Consider the following 20,168-nt stretch of genomic DNA (forward strand, 5'->3'; position numbering starts at 1 on the left):
TCAGCTATTAATATATATTTTCAATTGTTAATATTGATTGTACCATTCAGCTGTTAAAATATATTTTCATTCGTAAAGCTTGACTGTATCATTCAGCTATTAATATATATTTTCAATTGTTAATATTGATTGTACCATTCAGCTGTTAAAATATATTTTCATTCGTAAAGCTTGACTGTATCATTCAGCTATTAATATATATTTTCAATTGTTAATATTGATTGTACCATTCAGCTGTTAAAATATATTTTCATTCGTAAAGCTTGACTGTATCATTCAGCTATTAATATATATTTTCAATTGTTAATATTGATTGTACCATTCAGCTGTTAAAATATATTTCCATACGTTAAGCTTGACTGTTCTATTCAACTATTAATATATATTTTCATTTGTTAATCTTGACTGTACCATTCAGCTGTTAAAATATATTTTCATTTGTTAAGCTTGACGTATCATTCAGCTGTTAAAATATATTTTCATTTGTGAAGCTTGACTGTACCATTCAGCTGTTATTTAATAAAAATATATCCTTTGTTTCCTTTTAGTAATGCTCAAATGAAGTTAGCATGAAACTTAATAGTGCAGTTTTATTTATTTTAAACGCTTGAAAGTATAGAAAATTTAGTATATATTCTTTATAAATTAGGATTATTCATCATAGTGTATTAGAAGTCGTAATGAAATAGATTTCAATTTATTGAGCTTGACTGTATAATTCATAATGCTATTTGGTAAAATTTCTTATTTTTTAAAAAATAATGACCAAATGAAAATTATACCGACGCTCGTGTATCGTATATCGAAAACAAATCTCTTGTTATAATATATCGAAAAACTATTAAGACAAATTTATTTAATTTGTAACGTTTCATGTTTTAGAAGATGGAATTTTGTATACATTCTTGATAAATTAGGAATATTCATCCTACGTAGCATATTAGAATTCGTAATGAAATAAATTTAAATTTATTTATCTTGTCTATATGATTCATAATGCTATTTGGTCAAAAGTTTTCATTACTTTTTTGATAATTATCAAATTAAAATTACGTCGAAGTTTGTATATCGTATACAGAAAACAAATATTATAATATATGGAAAATCTACTAAGACAAACTTATTAGGAACGTTTTATGTTTTGAAAGGTGATATTTTGTATACATTATTTATAAATTAGGAGTGTTAATCAAACGTAGCATATTAGAAGTCGTAATGAAATCAATTTCTTTTTATTTAACTTGACTAGATGATTTACAACACTGTTTGGTTAAAAGTTTTCGTTACTTTTTTTAATACTTATCAAACGAAAATTATATCGAAACCTTGCATATCGTATATCTAAAACAAAGATCTTATAATTGTATATCGAAAATCTACTAAGGCAAATATATTTAATTTGGAATGCTTCATGTTTTAAAAGATGGAATTTTGTAAACATCCTTTCAAAAATAAGTGTATTCATCATATATATTATATTAGTAATCATTAGGAAATATATTTCCATTTGTTAAGCTTGGCTGTACTATTCAGCTATTAAGGTATATCTTCATTTGTTAAGCTTGATTGCACCATTCAGCTGTCAAAATATACTTTCATTTGTTAAGCCTCATTGCATCATTTAGTTTTTAAAATATATTTCTATTTTTTCAACTAAAATGTATCATTCAGTTGTTAAAATATATTTTTATTTCTTAATCTTGGCTTTACTATTCAGCTGTTAAAATATATATTCATTTGTTAAGCTGGACTGTACCATTCAGATGTTATTTCATTAAAATCTTCTCTATGTTTTCTTTTCGTTTTGCTCAAATGAAGTTTGCGTCAAACCTATTAGTGCAATTTTATTTAACTTGAAATGTTTCATGCTTGAAAGGGTAGAGAATTTAGTATATATTCTTTATAAATTAGGAATATTCATCATAGTGTATTAGAAGTCTTAATGTGATAGATTTAAATTTATTTAGTTCGACTGTATGATTCATAATACTATTTGGTTAAAAGTTCTTATTTTTTTAAAAAAATAATGATCAAACGAAAATTAAGCCGAAGTTTGTATATCGTATATCGAAAACAAATCTCTTATAATATATAGAAAACCGATTAAAGTAATTTCATTTAGTTTGGAACATTTCAAATTTTAAAAGATGGAATTTTATATAATGTGTTTCTAAATTGGGAATATTTGTCATATATGGTACATTAGTAATCAAAGAAGTACATTTTCATTTGTTAAGCTTAACTACACCATTCAGCTGTGAAAATAGTATATTTTTATTTGTTAAACTGTACTATTCAGCTATTAAAATATATTTTCATTTGTAAAGACTGACTTTATCATTCAGGTTCTAAAATATATTTTAATTTGTTAAGCTTGACTATCCTATTCACCTGTCATTTCCTAAAAATCTTTCCTTTTACTAATTCTCAAATGAAGTTTGCATTAAATCTAAGAATGCAATTTCATTTAACATAAAATTTTTCATTCTTGAAGAGGTGAAAATTGATATACATCCTTTATAAACAGGGATATTAATAAAACATGCTACATTTGAAAAATCATGTTGAAATACATTTGTATTTAGTGAGTTAAATTGTACGGGTTACAGTGTTATTCGTTGGTTAAAAATTTAAATTCTGTTTAGTTTTAAAAATAACAACCAAGCTTTTACTAAAAGCTTTGTTGTGCATTTCTTCATTTATTCCTTGTTTCTGAAGATTGGATTTTGGAACTGATTTGCATTCAGTTCTTGATGGTCTAGAATTTTTAATTTTGTACATGGATATATTCTAGACAGCAAGACACGTTTTAAAATTATCATTATTTTATTTTTAATTAATCAATAAAATTAATTAATTTTTCCGTCACTCATGAGGCCTCCTGGTAGGAATTTTAAAAAAATGACTTCAAGAATTCCTCATTTTATAATAAGGAATTATAAGTAAAAGTTTAAATTTTAAAAAGTTTAAGTAAAAACATTTTTTTTAGTACTCTAATAAATGTGTGTTTTTAAAAACTTTATTACATTTTAATTTAGAACTACAGTGGAATTCTTGAAATTCGAACTTATAGTTATTTCTTATTTTCCCTCTAATGTTCTGATATTTCTTTTGCCAAGAAATTCCAAGAATAAGAATATCAAGACATTTCTCTAAATTCTTGATATCTTTATTGTTAGAGATTTATTCAAAATTCAAATCTATTTTTGGTCATTCGAAATCGAAACTAAAAATTAAAAAGAGAAATTATTCCTTCATCTTTTTTATTAGTTAAATAAATTCGTATTCTTACATTCCATATTAGTGACGTCATTGTTTAAAGATTTTTAATTGAAAAATGCAATTAACTGCTATTAAGTATTAACAAAGCAAAAAAACAATAAGTATTTCATTTTTAAAAAAGGAAACTTTGAACATACAAAAAAAAAAATGCATTGTAATTAAACATACTGTAAAAGAAATGTGTTTTCATCATTATTTTATTCACCCTTTTTCACTTAAGAATTTTTTTGAAAGCAGAAAACACTAATTGCTAAAGAAGATATTTATAATTATTTTACATGAGATATACTAGTTTAATAGTTAATATTGCAGATTTAAGAACTTCATTTTCAAAATTATCTAAAATGAAGTTACAAAATAACGTTTTAAGTCTCATCATCTTCAAAACTTTGGATAAATATAAACATTTTAAAATAAACAAAAACAAAGACATTGATAAAATATAAATTGAGTGGTTATATCTTAAAAGAACGCTTTGAATAAAGTACAATAAATGGTCGATTAATTATTTTTCTGAACTAAACAAAGACACTGACGGGGGACTAAACTGAGATTTAATTTTGTGAGACTTGTGTATCTTTTCACTTCACTGTCTTGACATAAGATATTAGCATGGGAAATAGTTGGAAATATATTGCAAATAAGAAACTAATTAAAAAATTATTTATGTATTAATTTTCCAACGAATAACGTGTTTAATTAGAAATAGAAACATTTTGCATAAAATTCGGTTATTTTATTAATCATTTATATACAGTTAATCTTATTTGGAAACTTTAAATTTCTTGTTATTCAAGCGTGTTGGTTAAACCACCGCTAAGGTTCAAAAATTTTTTTTTTAAATATTTCATTTAATCTTCACAAAGCTTAGATTCGGTTCAATTGAATAAAAATGTGTTGTAAATGATATATTTTTACATATATTTTGCTTATTCGCTATATTTTATTCATTTTTAAATCATGATAATACATAGAATAAATAAACCATTTGTTTAAAAAATTAATAAACCATCGATAAAGAATATAAACTAAATTTTTTTAAAAAAATTAAAAGTTAAAAAAAAATCTTTCATTTGATTTCATTTTTTTAGACTACAGGGGTATTAAAAATTCAACGACTGTAGGGGATGCAAAATAAAATAACAAAGGAAAGTATTGCCGGAAACAATAATCAGGCGAGTGTATTCTTTATATTTTATTTATTCTTAAATCATAGAAATATATGGAATAAATAAAGTATTTAGCTCTAAAACTAATTTTCCATTATAAAGAGTATAACTTGAATTAAAACAGAATAAAAGTGTGAAACTTTTTTTAAAAACTTTTATTTCATCTTGTTAGTATGCAGGATTATTCGAAATTCAAAGACTGTAGGAGAAACAAAATAAACCAAAATAACGCAGGGAAGTATTGCTGGAAACAACACTCGGGTGAACTTATTCACTATATTATATTCATTCTTAAATCATAAAAATATTTGGAATAAAGAACTTATTTAGTTATAAAAAACTAATGAACTGTTAATAAGGAATATAACCAGAATTAAAAAGGGACAAAAAGGTACAAAAATTCTTCCATTTCATTTTATTTAGTTAATATACAGTATAATTATAATATAAAATTCAACGAAGATGCAAAATATATCAAAATAACACAGCAAAGAATTGCCGAAAAAAATTGACGAATGAGCTATAGTTTAGATCAGTTACATTACGTCCAATTTTAAAGCCATACTAGGGCTATTTTGTGATGGACAACGTAATTTTAAGAAACGGACAGAAGACAAGGATGACCCCTGAGTTGGCATCCATCTCTCTAAACTTAACCGTTTCTAGGGCCGTGGGAAGTATGCTTCCCACCAAATTTATCAATGTTTGTATGAAATTATATAGGTTAGCATAAGTTCTGACAAATTTTTTTAGAAAGACAGAAACTTAGATGCTTCAGTTCTTTATCTCACACAAAATGATGTGTCTTGTTTTGTCAATTATAAATTAACCAAATTAATTAATTAATCAAATTAAATTAATGTAATAAGCTAAATGAATTCCTTTTCTTATTCTAATTTCAAGCCTAAAAATATTTAAACATAATATGACTAGAAAAAAATGGCCCTATAAAGGGTTAAAGCATCGTACCAGTGGTAGGATTCGAATGAGTTAGAAGGCACTGTTCACCAAAATTAGTCATTTATTTCCGACTGTGTGCTTAGGGAAAAAGGCAACTTGTATATTCTCAAATGGCAGATATATTAATTCGATAACAAAAACTCTCCCATCGTTGTAAATATCAATAAAATATTATGTTGACAGAATAAGCAATCTATATGCCTGTATTCTGAAATAACCAAAGCTATGAAGAGTTCGAATTAGAAACTTTTAATGAAAAGGTATCCATGAACTTCTATTCAAATGTAAATTTTCGCCTCCTCCGTTATAGGCTTCGCATTTCCGCATACTTCCTAGTTTTTTTCTTGCATTTTCTCCAGCGTTTTCCAGATGGCTCTTTTGGTCATATATTTCAATGCAATTTTAGCTATTTTTGAATTTTTTATAGCTTTTAATAATTTATATAAACATGTTTACTTTCTCCTATACGTAGTTTAGAAAAATGTAGTATATGTTAAATAAGTTTTAACTGGAGATTATGATGAATCTCCACGTTATAGACCTCCCTCAGTTTGAAAACTGTATGTTTGAAATATGTCCACCTGTCTGCGATAAAGATAGGTCAAAATATCTGAGCTAGGCGAATGAAATTTGGTGTGCCGTCTTTATACCAATTTTGCAGATTTTTATTAAATTTTGAGTAAAATCTAGTTAGTTGAAGTCTGTCTGTGAGACTGTTCGAATAAAAGTTAGTTTGGTAACTTTAAAACAAAGAGAGCTACATAGATAAGATTAGGTACACAAATTTAGCCCCATTAAATCACAAATTTAGCAACAACGGGTTGACTGTCTGTTGATTTGCACCTTCAGAACTATCTAAACTCGATAATTCAAAAATGCAAGGACAATGTATTAAATTTGGTATGGAATATTTTGTCTACATGTGCAGTTTTGAGTCAAAGTTTTGTTTCAATCGGTTGGTAAATCTAAAACACAAATTTGATTTTCGGATACTATTAACCGCAAACCAGGGATTAATCCCCAAAACACTCGCCAAGAATGACATGTAAAATTGATACACTCTCGCCAAAGGTTAATATATTGTAACTATTGTACACCAATGTCATGCAAGGCGTTCTCTGGCATGACAAGTTTATTAGAGAGTATGCAAGAAATTTTCTGAGAGACCACTCCTACTGGTTTAATCAATAACACCAGAAGCGTACCATTAACATATCATTTAAAGTATATTTTCATTCATTACTAATTACCATTTTTTCATTTTTGCATAACTTCCAGCTCTTCCAGATAGAGTTTTCAGTTAAACATTCTAATTCAATCCTAACAATTTTTTATATTCTCTACATCTCCTAATACTTTATATTCCCACTTTTGAAACAGCAGTCTATAGCACATTTATCATAACTTTATGGTTTTAAAATATAAAATTGTCTTTCACTCTAATAACATGCCCTCGTTTATGTTAGAAAACGACTATGCACTAATAAAACTGGATTTTTAAAGTCAGTGGGCTTGTCTAGGACAAGAGCCATTAGAAAGAACAACAACTAAAAAAACATTCCAGGTACTAAATATTTCATTTTTAATATCCATAATTGTAACCGAATTCATTGATTGATTTGTGATTGTTATTATCAAATTTAAAATATTGTGAACAATTTTGTGACAATATTTCTGGCTTTATTGATCTTATTTTAATGAAGGCATTTTATTGTTTCAACATCTTTGATTATTCCGCATTTCAAAAAATTGTGTTGCAGGAAAGTTAAACACTTATTAAATTTTTAGCAAGAAATGTAATATAGATTTAAATTTAAAGAAGAATAAAATAATAATAATAAAAAAAAAAAAAACTAGAAAAACCGAAAAATGTGATTTTAAGAGAAAGAAAACATTTCTTAAGATCATGTTATTCACATTGGATGGTTTTAAAATTCTTCTTCGAAAATAATTTTATACATGTCCAGTTTGATATTGATACAGATTTGGAGCATGCTGTTATCACCTCTTGAGACATATTTCCTTTAGGAGATAGATCACCCCTTTGGCAACAATTCCCCCCCCCCCCCAGATTTGGCAACATGAGATTATCACCACCCGCAGCAAATGAGACTATAACGGGGATTTGGCTGGTTGGATAGTTTAACATGGTTTTAATAAATTTGTTAGAATTAAGTAAATGAAAGGAAATGGCTTTTATTAATTACTGAGATGTAAAAAAAAATAAGCTGTGAGATACCAGTTCAAATCAAAGATAGACACAGCAATATATTTGTAAAATTCACATCTTGTTGTATGAACTGTGACTAATTAATTTGAGGCTGAGATGAGGACTAATGCTCATGTAGCCAAGAATCTGCGACTAAAATTTGGGACTTTGTTGATTTAATGATATCTCATCGTTGGTGCAGGATGATTTTCGGTTCGGAGCAGGATTCCAACGAAAAAGTGAGAATTCGAATGTGCGAGTGATGATTCCGTTAAATTCTTTCTGTTCAACAATTCTCCCTCTAGTATATTGTAGAAGTTTGTTGTAAGAGTTCCAGTTGAGGTATAGTCTTCGTTTTCTGTTTTAAAAATACGAGATCCATTCTAAAGTAACCTCAGTGTTGCTTCAAAGAGGACTTTAATATATTTAAACTACATTAAATTAAACAAATAGTACTAATATTTTGTGAATGATTAATTGATAATCTGTTTACCAACTTTGCTTGTTCTGTGTTTATGTTATGTCAATGTCTTATGTTAATGCAATGGAATGCGTTTTTTTACAAGAGATAACTGGTGTTGTTTTCCTACAGTTGGAAACAATTCTTTTGGTTTTCAAATTAATAGTTAATTATAATAACATTAATAATCTGCAGTTTTTAAATATTTATTTTTATATAAAATATGAATAATGCAATATGAAGTAACCAGACTTACCTACGACGGAGACGTACGTTGCTCCGGATGCTGACTGCCCATCGCTGTTTTTGACAGAACAGCTATATTCGCCTTTATCAGCAGATCTCTGAACGCTCTGAATGGTCAATGTGCCACCGTGGTTCACTTTTTGTCGGTGATTTAATGGAAGAAGAACTCCATCTGGGGAAAAAATCAATATTTATAATTTGTACAATACAGGTATATCACATTTGTAAAATGCAAAAACAAATCTGTTGGCTATTTTTGCTTTATGGGAATTATAAATCCTATAATTATCCACATTACGATGTCGCGATCCTAAATACTCATTGCCATTGAATTTACCTTCCTCATGAATACAGTACCTCTGACAGGTAAGTCTTTATTGAGTTTTTCTGAGAGTACGGCAGATGTATGCAACACTTACTGATAACATGAAAAAAATACATTTTTTAATAACTTTCCGAGAGACAGTATAAAAAATTGAAGGAATGTGTAGTTCTGAAGTTTGTTCCATTTGCAGAGTTTTACAATTGAAGTTCTGCTTTGAATATTCAGAAAATTACATATATGTAACGATTTTCCATGAAAATTTCTTATTTATCTTATTTGAAAGAGAATCAATCAAAACATTAGTGCACAGATTTTAAAAAAAAGATACAAATTTTAATCAATTTTAACCCTTTTTCTAATGTTACTATGAACATAACATAGTTTAATCTTTAACAATTACATTTCAAATGAAATTTCTAAACGTATGAATTCAGTTTAGGGGCTCTTGCCTTTCATGGCAAAAATAGAACATTAGTCAAACTTTTCTGATACTTTAGATTCCAAAAAAAGGATTGAATGTTTTGTGATATGGGTTTTGTCGTTTAATGAATCTAACCTACACTTTACCCGAAACTTACTTTGTCATCCGTGGGCACTACTAAAAATACATACAATAAAAAAAATCTTTTCTCTATTCACACAATAAGATGCCAAAGAAAAACCGTGGATAATTCTACTGGCAGTGCTTTATTATCTAAATAAATATAAAACATGTACAGTGAAAGTGCATTTCATTTTTTTTTAAAGAGAAGATTTTGTCTTCGGTTTCCTTATATATTGTTACACCATAGTATGTGCGTTTAGTCTTTCACTGTATTAGGAAGAAAGCTCACCATGGAATTCATCCTATTTTTGAAGTCTTTATATGTGGCGTTTGTGTGCATAATTTGGCATAGATTTACAACTTGATTCTCAGATATTGTGCCAAATTTCTTTTATCCACGTAACCGCGAATAAGATTGTACAAATCGTCTGCTGAAAATAATTTAACATATATCTGTAATTTTGGTTTATTTATGCAGCTCTTTGCGATTTTTAATTATTGTGATACATTATTCCTACGAACGGAAAGACAGACAGAGTCTTTGAATTGATGAATTTCACATAAAATTTAATAGAAACGGACAGATTTGTTGTAAAGTAATTTTTTTGAACCGATTTTATTGTGCCTTTCAGTTAATGGTGTTCACATGCTAACCTATTCCCAAATATGGTTTTTTATAGTTTTAAGAAATCTGGGAATTATGTTATCAGCAAAAACCTCCTATGCCGAATTTTTTTAATGCATATAGTAATTTTTTTTTGCTGTTGTTTATTTCACATGTAAAAAAAAACCCCTAAAAATTTGCATTATTACATTTTAATTAAGATTACTAAAAAAATTTTTTTCTCGCATAATATGTCTATATATTTTGTGACTAATTAACGCAATTAAAAATAAAAATTCCATGTTTAATCCTGTGATTCGATATCTTAAACGCATTGTCCTTTTTCAATTGCATAATTGAAATCTTAATTTTATAATAATTGGCCGCTCATTAACAAATATATTTTCTTTATTTCAGATGTAAGTCGCATGTGTCGTGCATGCTTATAATTAAGATTTTACATTTTCACAACAATAATCGAAGTTTGTCGTTACAAGAAATAGCACAATAATTAACGAGTAACATCTGTAAACAAGTTTATAGGAATTAAAAAGTTACGATTTCCCTCCAAAGACTTAATTAAATCATAACTTATAATTAACACATTCTGAATGTTAAAAATTTTCCAGATATAAGCCTAATAAATAATAATATTAAAAAAAAAGAATACGAACCGATTTCAAGTGAAATCATTACTGCATAACGTGTCTCAAGCAAGAAGCAAAAATAAAATGCAAACGATTTTAAGTTTAAGCATAACGTATCTCAGCCAAAAAACAAAAATAAAATGCAAACGATTTTGAGTTTTTTTATCCGTTTCAAAACGCAATAAATATCTTCGATAGTTGAATTCTTAAATTAAAAAAAAAAAACTCGTCTTTAAATTAAATTTAGCGAGTGACCTAATTAAGCTGATTTACTCGCATTAATGGGAAAATAAAGCAGAAAATCATATTCCCTACTTCAAATCCGATTTATGAGCGACATGGGCAGAAATCATTAGAGAAATTACTCTCTCCTTAATAGATACATTAAAGAGAGTAATTCGTAATCAATTCCTGAAAAAGGAAAGAAAGCATTAGGAAATCTTTTCCTCAGTGGTTTATTTTGATTTGCTACGAAGATGCAGCAAAATGCAATTCGTATTAGATTTTGATTAAAAGAAAACTTTAATGTTTTTTACATCATACGCTAATTTATTCATTAAGAATTAGTTTTGATTTTGCTGAATTTTGAATTCTTCGGGAATGTGATATTTGATTTAGAGCTGGAGAAAAATCTCAAGTGAATCAGAAAAATAATGGTGTTTGAGATTTTAGTTAACGAATTGAATGCAAATATTTATTATTTTTTATTTTTGAAAGGCATATGAATAATTTAATATGAAATGAAGTTCCTACAGTCTCCATACTTTGAAAACAACGTTTTTTTAGTTGTTATTCCTAAAAATATTTTAAGATTTCAGCGTGTTAGGTTTATGTTTTATTCCAATGGGATAGGAAACAAACAAATGTTTATAAGAAAACGAAATTACTTTATGAGATTTTGTTATTAATTAGAAACTTGTAACAAATTTTGTTGTTGTTGAAAATGAATTAATATTTTGTTGTCATCGTTTTTTAATGAATACATCGAATCGTCTAGAGGAAAAAAAATATTACAATGGAAAACCCTTTGAGAAAGCGATTAGATGGAATTTTGAAACGTTTTTGAATTTAAATTCTTTTTAGAAATAACAGACTGTTCAACAAAATCTCTGTACAATACTATACTTCTATAATACTGTTTGAAATAAGGAAAAACTGTTTACTGTGTAGTATTCTAAAGTACATTTCAACTCTAGAATGCTTCGAGAATTTAAGAAATTCCGCGAAAAAAAACCAGCCTAATCAAAAATTTTTTTAATACTATTGTAATAGCGAGCCCTTTATTGCATGGTCCTTCTATGGTGCACTGTATGCGTATTTTCTTAACTCCATTATTTGAGAATTAGGAAATGACTCATACGGTACATTTTCTTGAACATAAATTTAGTCTAATACGCTTCAAGATTATGAAAAATCCGCAATAAGAGACTACAGAATAAGTACTACATTTGAATTAAGGAGATCACTTTATTAATGCAATAGAAGTAACAACGAAAATCAATGAATAATATCGAATCGAATATTAGACATATACAAAAAAATTATAATGTTAGTTCAAGATCTTTCAATGGAAAAATTAAATAACTTCAAAGGAAATCTTTGGAAACATTTTGTACTATGACACGAAATCTATAAACTTCTATCCACTAAAAGTAACTCTTTTTTTTTCTTTTCTGGTATACATAGAATTAAGATCGTATAGTAATCGTCAAAAAATTCGAACTTCAGATTTTGACGAATCCCCACGTTTCAGAACTTTCCGAGTTAGAAAAACATATTTTTAGAAAATGTCCGTCTGTTTATGCGCCTGCCATAAAGATAACTCCAAACAGGTTTGAGCTAGACGGTTGCAATTTGGTACTGGTTGAACTAGACGGTTGCTACTGTTTGCTGCCCTGTGTTCTTCTCGGGTGTATATATTTATCGTCAGTGTATTCGTCGTCTCGGTGCTTGTCTTCGTGTTAAATAAACGTCGCAATTGATTTCTACTAAAGGACTGTTTCTTTCTGCATCTGTCATCAAATCTGAAAAGAACCCCAACGGAGGAAGTAGTATATTCGTAACAATATCAATATTTTTTCATTTTCTTAAAGAACAAAAAAGAAAAACAAAAACATAAAAATGCATTTGACTTTTTATTGCTGTCATAGCATTTTAGAATTTTGGTTAAAAAGTGCTTCATTGCATTATTTCCTTTATCAAAACAAAACGTTCTAGGAAATATACATTTTAATAATTAAATTAAAATAAATATATGCTGTTAATAATATGAAGATAATCAGCAGTATTAATTATTGTTCATTATAACTTTTCTGTGATAATGGAACCCCTTTTTCGAAAAATAAATGAATAATTAATTTGTATAAAAATCATCGTTATATTAATATTTTGTCAAGAAGGAATCCACCTTTGCCTTCCAACTTGTCGGCAGGAAATTTTTATATTGAGATTAAATTTTATTAAATTAAACTAAACTAAATTTATGATTTGCTCGAATATAATTTAATCACTTTCATTTTTCAAACTGATTAAAAGAAATAAAGGTCAGCGGTGGCGTGGCGGTAAAGTCTCGGTTTCGGAACCGGAGAGTTTCAGGACCGAGACCCGAATCCTCCGAAGAACCATCGCGTAAGCGGGTCTGGTGCACGTTATATCCGCCAGTGCCAAACGTCCTCCCACTGGTGTGGTGTGGAAGTTTGAAGAAGGGCAGTTGCCAGCTTGGGTTTTGCCCTCGTCATCTGACTGCGATTCAAAATTACGAGAGCAGTCGCAAAATAGAGCTAGTTTTGCTTTAAAACGAGATATTAATATAATTAAGCTAAACAAACTGATTAATTAATTGGTTTAAATAATAATAAATAATTTGATACAATTTATATCAATTAATAAATAAACTGTAAAAATATATAAATTATTATTTATTCGACAAACAATGATAATAGAAGAAAATATTGTCTAAATATAAATGAAAGCCAAATTCCTCAATTGTTCGTATAACAAGAATTAAAACTAAACAACTGAAAGTTTTAATACTCCAAATTAAAGCAAATATGTCATTTACAATAATGAAAATACTTTTTGCCAAGTAATTTCTAGCTGTTGTTTATGCTTTTAATAATTTTAATTATAGTAAATCAATTGTTTGGACTTTTTTTTACGAAATAAATGAACTAATTAAACTGTTGAAAAATGATTGGCAAACAGTATTTCATCCAAAGTTTTCAATAGCCAACATCTGAAAGAGATAAAGCTCTCTTTATCGATTAGACAAACAACTAAAAAATATCCCTTAGGTAAATATGAATGAAAGCGAAAGCCATCAATTATGCAGGTAACGAAAAAAAAAAGAAAACTAAACAACTCAAAATTACAGTTTCCAAAGCTGAGTAGCTCCAGATTATGAATACGTGATTAAAGTTATTCCCTCAGATAAAATCTCTATTTACTAAATGGAAGAGGGGCACGTATTTGTTGCCGTAAGTAATACATGTTAAAAACGAAAAAGAGGGAAATTGTTTCCCTATAATGGCTGACTCGGTCTGAAAGCGCTTTAGTAATGGCCCTTTAAAAGAAGAGAGCGAATTGTGATAAAAAGGGTTGGCATTATAAGATAAAACGTTAAATTGAAAATCGATGAGGTTGTGAAGATTGGTAGATTTTTTTTTTCGAAAAAGAGAGAAATTTGTATGGGCAAGTTTTGTAGGTAGATGGAATGCTATTTTAATTGAGTGAAATGAAGGAAAAGTAAAATAAATATATAAATAAAAAAAATATTTTGATTAGTTGCGCGTACGTGTTTATGTTTTTATCTATAAGCGAGATATTTTAATGGTTTCTGAAATTACTTTCACTGTGTGCTAAAAAGTATATTGGATGTGTGCTAAGTTTGGATATTTCCCGTGATAAGAAACTACAGAAGTATTGGATATAAATGAATTAAATTGCTATTTTACTGTAATGATCATAAGTAAATTATTTTTTTCGAATTCCATGTTTCTTCTTCTTTTTTTTATGAAGGAAATCGGATGTCTGTTAAATGCAGATATTTTCCGTTACAAGTAAGTACAAAAATGTCAGATAAAAATGAATTAAATAGATATTTTAAAGTAATAATCAAAATATATATGGTTTTTTTTCCATTTTAATGCTGGCTTTTTAGATGATTTATGATATATTTTGAATTGCAAATGATAAATATTGTAATTTATCGTCGCTATTTTGTTCAACTTCCTTTTTAGATAAAATACTAAAAAAGCCAGTTTCAGTTTGAATACATTTATTTTAAATAAGAAAAAAAAAATTCAATTCAAAAGTGGCGAATATCTTTTTTTGAATTTATATTTGAAGCATATATAAATATAATAAAAAAAAAACTTTCTTCTTTAGCGATTAGTAAATAGAAAACCAATCTTTTAAATAATTGACAAAACAATGACATTAATTTAAGATCAATTGCTATAATTAAAAATAACTTAAAATATGTTATAAACTATGTTTTTAAGTTTCCCGATATTCAGAACAAAACTGCAATAGTTGGCCGTATTTAAATGATATATATTATATTAATTTTAAGATGATTTAAAAGCTTTGGTTTTGTGCAACGATGCTTTATGATGTTATCGCAGAAAAACGCAAAACACATTCCATACTCTTTAATTAATTAAAATTTGAAAAAAAAAATCCTACTGAAGTTCAAGGTTCCAATGTGTATTTTTGCCAAATTTGGAAGCTCCAGGTAAAAGGCTTGACTTTTACAGTAGAATATGCATAAAAGACATGCAGACATTCTAAATTCTTATTTATAGAGATCTGTGCTATAAAACGTGACAAAACAAAAAAAACACCTATAAAACTTTAAAAAACATCGCTTTACTGATTATTTTTACGGCAATAGTGTGTACGCATTTATCCACATTCTCATCTTTTTTTTTTTTTTCAATTTCATCTATTTCGGATAATTTGTTATATGTATGTTATCGAAAACTTATGCAGTACAGTTTTTATTAGTGGTGAATCAATTGCATATAAACTTATTTATCAGATTATGAGTTAAGATTTCATTTCGAAATAAACTCGCCGTTTATCGTCCATTTTTATATTATTGAAAATTTTTGAATTTTGTTGAATTATTGAATTATTACTTTTTATTATTTTAATTTATTATTATTTTTTATAAATAACAAAATTTTAATTTTTCTATCACTTTATCTCAATAAATCATTAAAAAAAATAATTTCCCGAATCTTTTATTAGTTTTAATAATTTATTTATTCTTTAAATGTTAAATTTTTTTTAATAAATTTTTTCATTCATTTTTTTAAACTATCCGCTAATCGCAGTATCAATGTTACGGATATGTACGTCGATAAGGTATAATTTGTTTCAGTCGACAACTCGTCAAATACTTCTATCCACAAAATTTCGGTTGCAACCTTACGAAACGAAGACTGAATTAGTTTTTTTATCCTTAATCTAGAAGGCTAGTGAGATAAATAGTGCAGCGATTGACGAAATTCGTGAAATTAGTATCGAAACCATGCCGTCATTTTAAATTTAAATAATACCTACGTATAACATAAGAGTAAAACAATGAGAAATTAGTAATTTTCTTATTACGTGTTTACATGTAGTATAGAATTGCATAGCACCGGGACTGTACCTGCTTATATAATAAGAGACAGCTTTGTACATTGCGACAATTTTACCCGGAGTCAAACTGCATTCTTCGATCATTTAATGTTTGGGAGAACCAAATGACTAATTGTCGTTGTTCATCTAATTAACAGTGAGAAGATTAATTTTTAGGTAATTAGTGTAGTAATTTTTAGGTACTTCAGTGAGGAGGTATTTTATTATTGTTGTTTTATTATTATTATTTGTTACTATTAAGAAATAATTTTAAAAAAAACAATAACAGTGAAAAAGAGTGGAAGGTTTCACACAGAAGTTTGATAAACTATCGCAGCGCCCCTGCTCTTGGGAATTAACAGCTTCGAGTCCATTCATTTCATACGAAAATTAACATAAAGGATTAGATGTTGGATTTTCAGTATGGATGAATTAATTTATTAATTTTGATTGAAATTAAGAGATCGTATTACTATGTATGTCATTTTTCATGTATTCAAGATTTTTTCTATTATTTTAAAGGCGATTTATCAATAAAAAAAGATTGCAAGCTTATAAAATAATTCGATGATGCATTATAAAAAAGTTTGGTCCATGAAAAAATTCACAGATTTCAAATATATATATATAAGCAATTTCTCAACACAGTTGCAGTATAATGTAAAAGTGCAAATTATAACTTCGAAATATGCCTTATATAAAGATTAACTCTACTTTGCAGAAATTTTTGAAAAATTCAATTTCTTTGACATTAAGACTGACTGAGATATGAACACTCGAATATTGTTATTTTAGAGAATTTTCGAAGATTTCAATAGCAATCTTGAGAAAAATCCACCAATTCTAAAGACGTCTCAAAGAAATGGCTACCATTGGCATTAGAAATTCTATATCTTCGTAAATCGATCAGTTTTTTTCTCAGAAGAATGAAAATGGTTTATTAAATATCTTGAATGTCAAAAATATTTTATAAAATGTGACTAACAGCTTTCGGAGACGAAAGAAAATAAATTGCAGCAATATATTTAACAATCTGCCTTATAAATCTTTATCAAATTAGATCTTTTCGTTATTTTTCAAATTGATTTAATTATCTTAATTAAATCTTATCTTATTCAAATTAAATCACTAGACCTTTAGATTATATTCAAATTAAATCTTTTTTAAATTACCAGCCATGCAATTTACAAATAACATATTGTTACAAACCTGTAATGTTGCTTCCCAGCGCTGTTAATTCTATCACCGGAAACACCGTTTTACAATAATCTGTATTGAATGCTGCTCGGGTGCCGAGCCAGTATCCCCAGAGCTTGGCGACAAACTTGGCGATTGGGCGATGAATTTGGCGACAAAATAGATAATAATGGAAATTTGGAGAAATTTAACGATCCATCTAATAGGAACTGAGATACACTTGATTGGCCCAGAAGTTTCTCGGTCCGCCTACCGGGAACTTTAAAAGGACGGCAGTCTCAAGCTGCAGGGAATAGTAGTCAAATATCGAGTCTTCGAGAGGATAGCGAAGCAACGGCGGAGTGCCAACGTTGTGTGGAGTCCAAGCTATTGCTGAACTGAGCTATGTGCCGAGTTCTGTCGTCTATTGTTGTAGCAGCATCAAATTGTGTGTGGAGTAGCTAGTTGTGTGATAGAGAGTAGTCGTTTGGAGAGACCGTAGAGCGAAGCTCCGAGGATCCCCTATCCTTCTGAATTCTGCCTGGCAGCTTTGTGTGCTGAGGTCGTTGTTACTACCGAATTACTACTTCTGTCTGTTGTAGTGTGCTGCTGTGTGTTCGTCTCGGCTGTATATATTTTTCGTCTTTGCATTCGTCGTCTATGTCTTTGTGTTTAATAAACGTCGTTGTTGTTTTCTGCTGAGGCCTGTTGATTGTGTTTTCTAAACATAAATCCACTACAGGCGAACCCGGGGATTTTATGGACTTAGTAGTAGTAGTGGAATGCGTAACAGTACTTCAATACCACTTAAATATTTTCGTGTCTAACTGGTACTTTATAATTTACTTTCTTAAAATTTTTTTTTAATTCCCAAGGGACTTTGGGATTACCATGTATTCTTTCTCATATTATTTCACAAGTGTCTTTGAAACCCTAAAACTGCATTTACTACCCTATTTATCATTTTCAAATAACATTACGTTGAATCATTTCATAAAGTGACAGCGACAACGACCGAATTTCACGCCGAGTAATTTCTCATACACATAAAAGTGGAAAGCAATCTCATCAAATTTGTAAGATAATCTTTTTCTCCTTTCTTTCCGAATTTTTCTTTCTGAATTTGTCAAGTCTAGAGAAGATCTAACATGGATTTGCTGGAAAGTCCGGAAATTACATTACCTCCATCATTTTTCAAGTAATGTTCCTTCAAGCATTAACAGAGGAGAACTTATATCCAGTGATTTCGAAAGCCAACATTAGAACAAAACCGTTCATTAATCATTTCTGAATTTCAAAACTTTTACCTTAATGCAAGAATGAAAAATCTATCATCTTCTGAGATACACTGGGGAAAAATAACTCGTGTTTTAATACTTCCAGTTTTATTCACCTGATCTTAGAAGTCGATGGTGTTATTTAGATATCAAAACTGCTTAAATATTTTCTTCTTTGTATTTTTTAAAAGTTGGATGAAAAGAAAATGAAATTTTTGGAACCTTTGTTTTGCTTTTTTTTTTAACTTTTTCCGCATTTCGGAACGTGAGATAGTTAAAATGTTGCGCAAAGAAAAGAAAAATTCAAAATGGAATATTAAATCCCCTCCTGTCATTATTTTGCATTCTTTTCTAAACTTACTTCGAACATTTCTAGGCTAGAAATTTCAAGAAATTATTTATTTTGACACTTTATTCATGTACCCGGTTTTTGTAAACTTGTATTTAAAAGAGAATTTTTAATTGAAGCGAAACAAATTCAGACTGAAAGTTATGGACTTTGATTTAACTTTAAACCAAAAGTTTGAAAAAGAGGAAAGGACAAGCAATCACGAAAAATTATAAATTTTGAATTATGTATAACGCACATGAAATCATGTTTCTGTAAATAGTTTCGCACACACTGAAAAAAATTTCGACATTTTGAAATTCTAATTATATAACATTATATAACATATTCGAGAGGAAGTCAAAAAGTAAAGGGAATTTTGCAATTTCTTTGCACCTTTCTCAAATGTCCCTTTACTTTTTGCTATCCCTCATATATATATATATATATATATATATATATATATATATAAGGTTGAATGTGTGTGTATGTGTGTTTTGGTATACTACAGGCCAGACCGTGTCGACCTACAGCTACTTAATTTGGCACATGCATATTTCAGAGGTCGAAAATATGTATCTTGAAGCGATAGTTTTGAATTTTTAATTAGAACTTTAATTAATTAAAAAGTAAAATTTCGGCTTTTATTTACGATAATTTCAGAAAATATTATCGCACAAAAATGATTGTTACAACAAGTTAAATGTTCAAACAATTATTAATACAATAAATCCGTTTTATTTAAGGCAAATATGGTTTAATATATATTCTTTCAATTCAGGACCTTTTGGCTAATTTGTAAACATTTAATAATAGAAATACATTCATAAATCGTCTAATGAAATATTTTATGCAATTTGAGTCAATAAATGCTCTAATAAATAATGAATGTTTATCTTTTACTTAGATCCTCTGCTCTGTGAATCATATTTAACAAAATATTCTTGAGACAGCAATATTATAAATAGTGTTGCACTCCAATCAAGTAAATCAGTCACTTATAGGTATTTTAACTTAGAAATCCAAACTGAAAGGGACTATGGTTGCTCTTAGTTTGGCTACTTTTGTTTTTTTAAACATATTTTGGCGGTTTATCGCGGTCACCGTGGATCTAGTTGTACTTTATTAACATATTTTCTTTAATACAATATTTTGATCCTATTATTAACTCATTTAACACACTCTTACGCCATTATAAGTATAACATATTTTTAAAGAATAAAATTTTACATCCTTTTTAACGTCAAAAAGGAATGCAATGTTACAGCACAACACATTAATAACATTCAGCCTGCCAATTTCTATGAAAAAAA

The 20,168-nt window shown here is 28.1% G+C and overlaps 1 protein-coding gene across 1 annotated transcript in view; it reads right to left on the reverse strand.

The window, feature by feature from the left end:
- LOC129957562 (cell adhesion molecule Dscam2-like) overlaps nt 1–20,168 on the reverse strand; it is a 670,734-nt gene that overhangs the window by 128,322 nt on the left and 522,244 nt on the right. Inside the window, exon 9 of the mRNA XM_056069925.1 lies at nt 8,337–8,498. Coding sequence (XP_055925900.1) covers nt 8,337–8,498 — 162 coding nt within the window. The remainder of the gene's footprint in view (nt 1–8,336; nt 8,499–20,168) is intronic.

Source organism: Argiope bruennichi, chromosome 11, assembly GCF_947563725.1.
Source record: "Argiope bruennichi chromosome 11, qqArgBrue1.1, whole genome shotgun sequence".
NCBI lineage: Eukaryota > Metazoa > Arthropoda > Arachnida > Araneae > Araneidae > Argiope > Argiope bruennichi.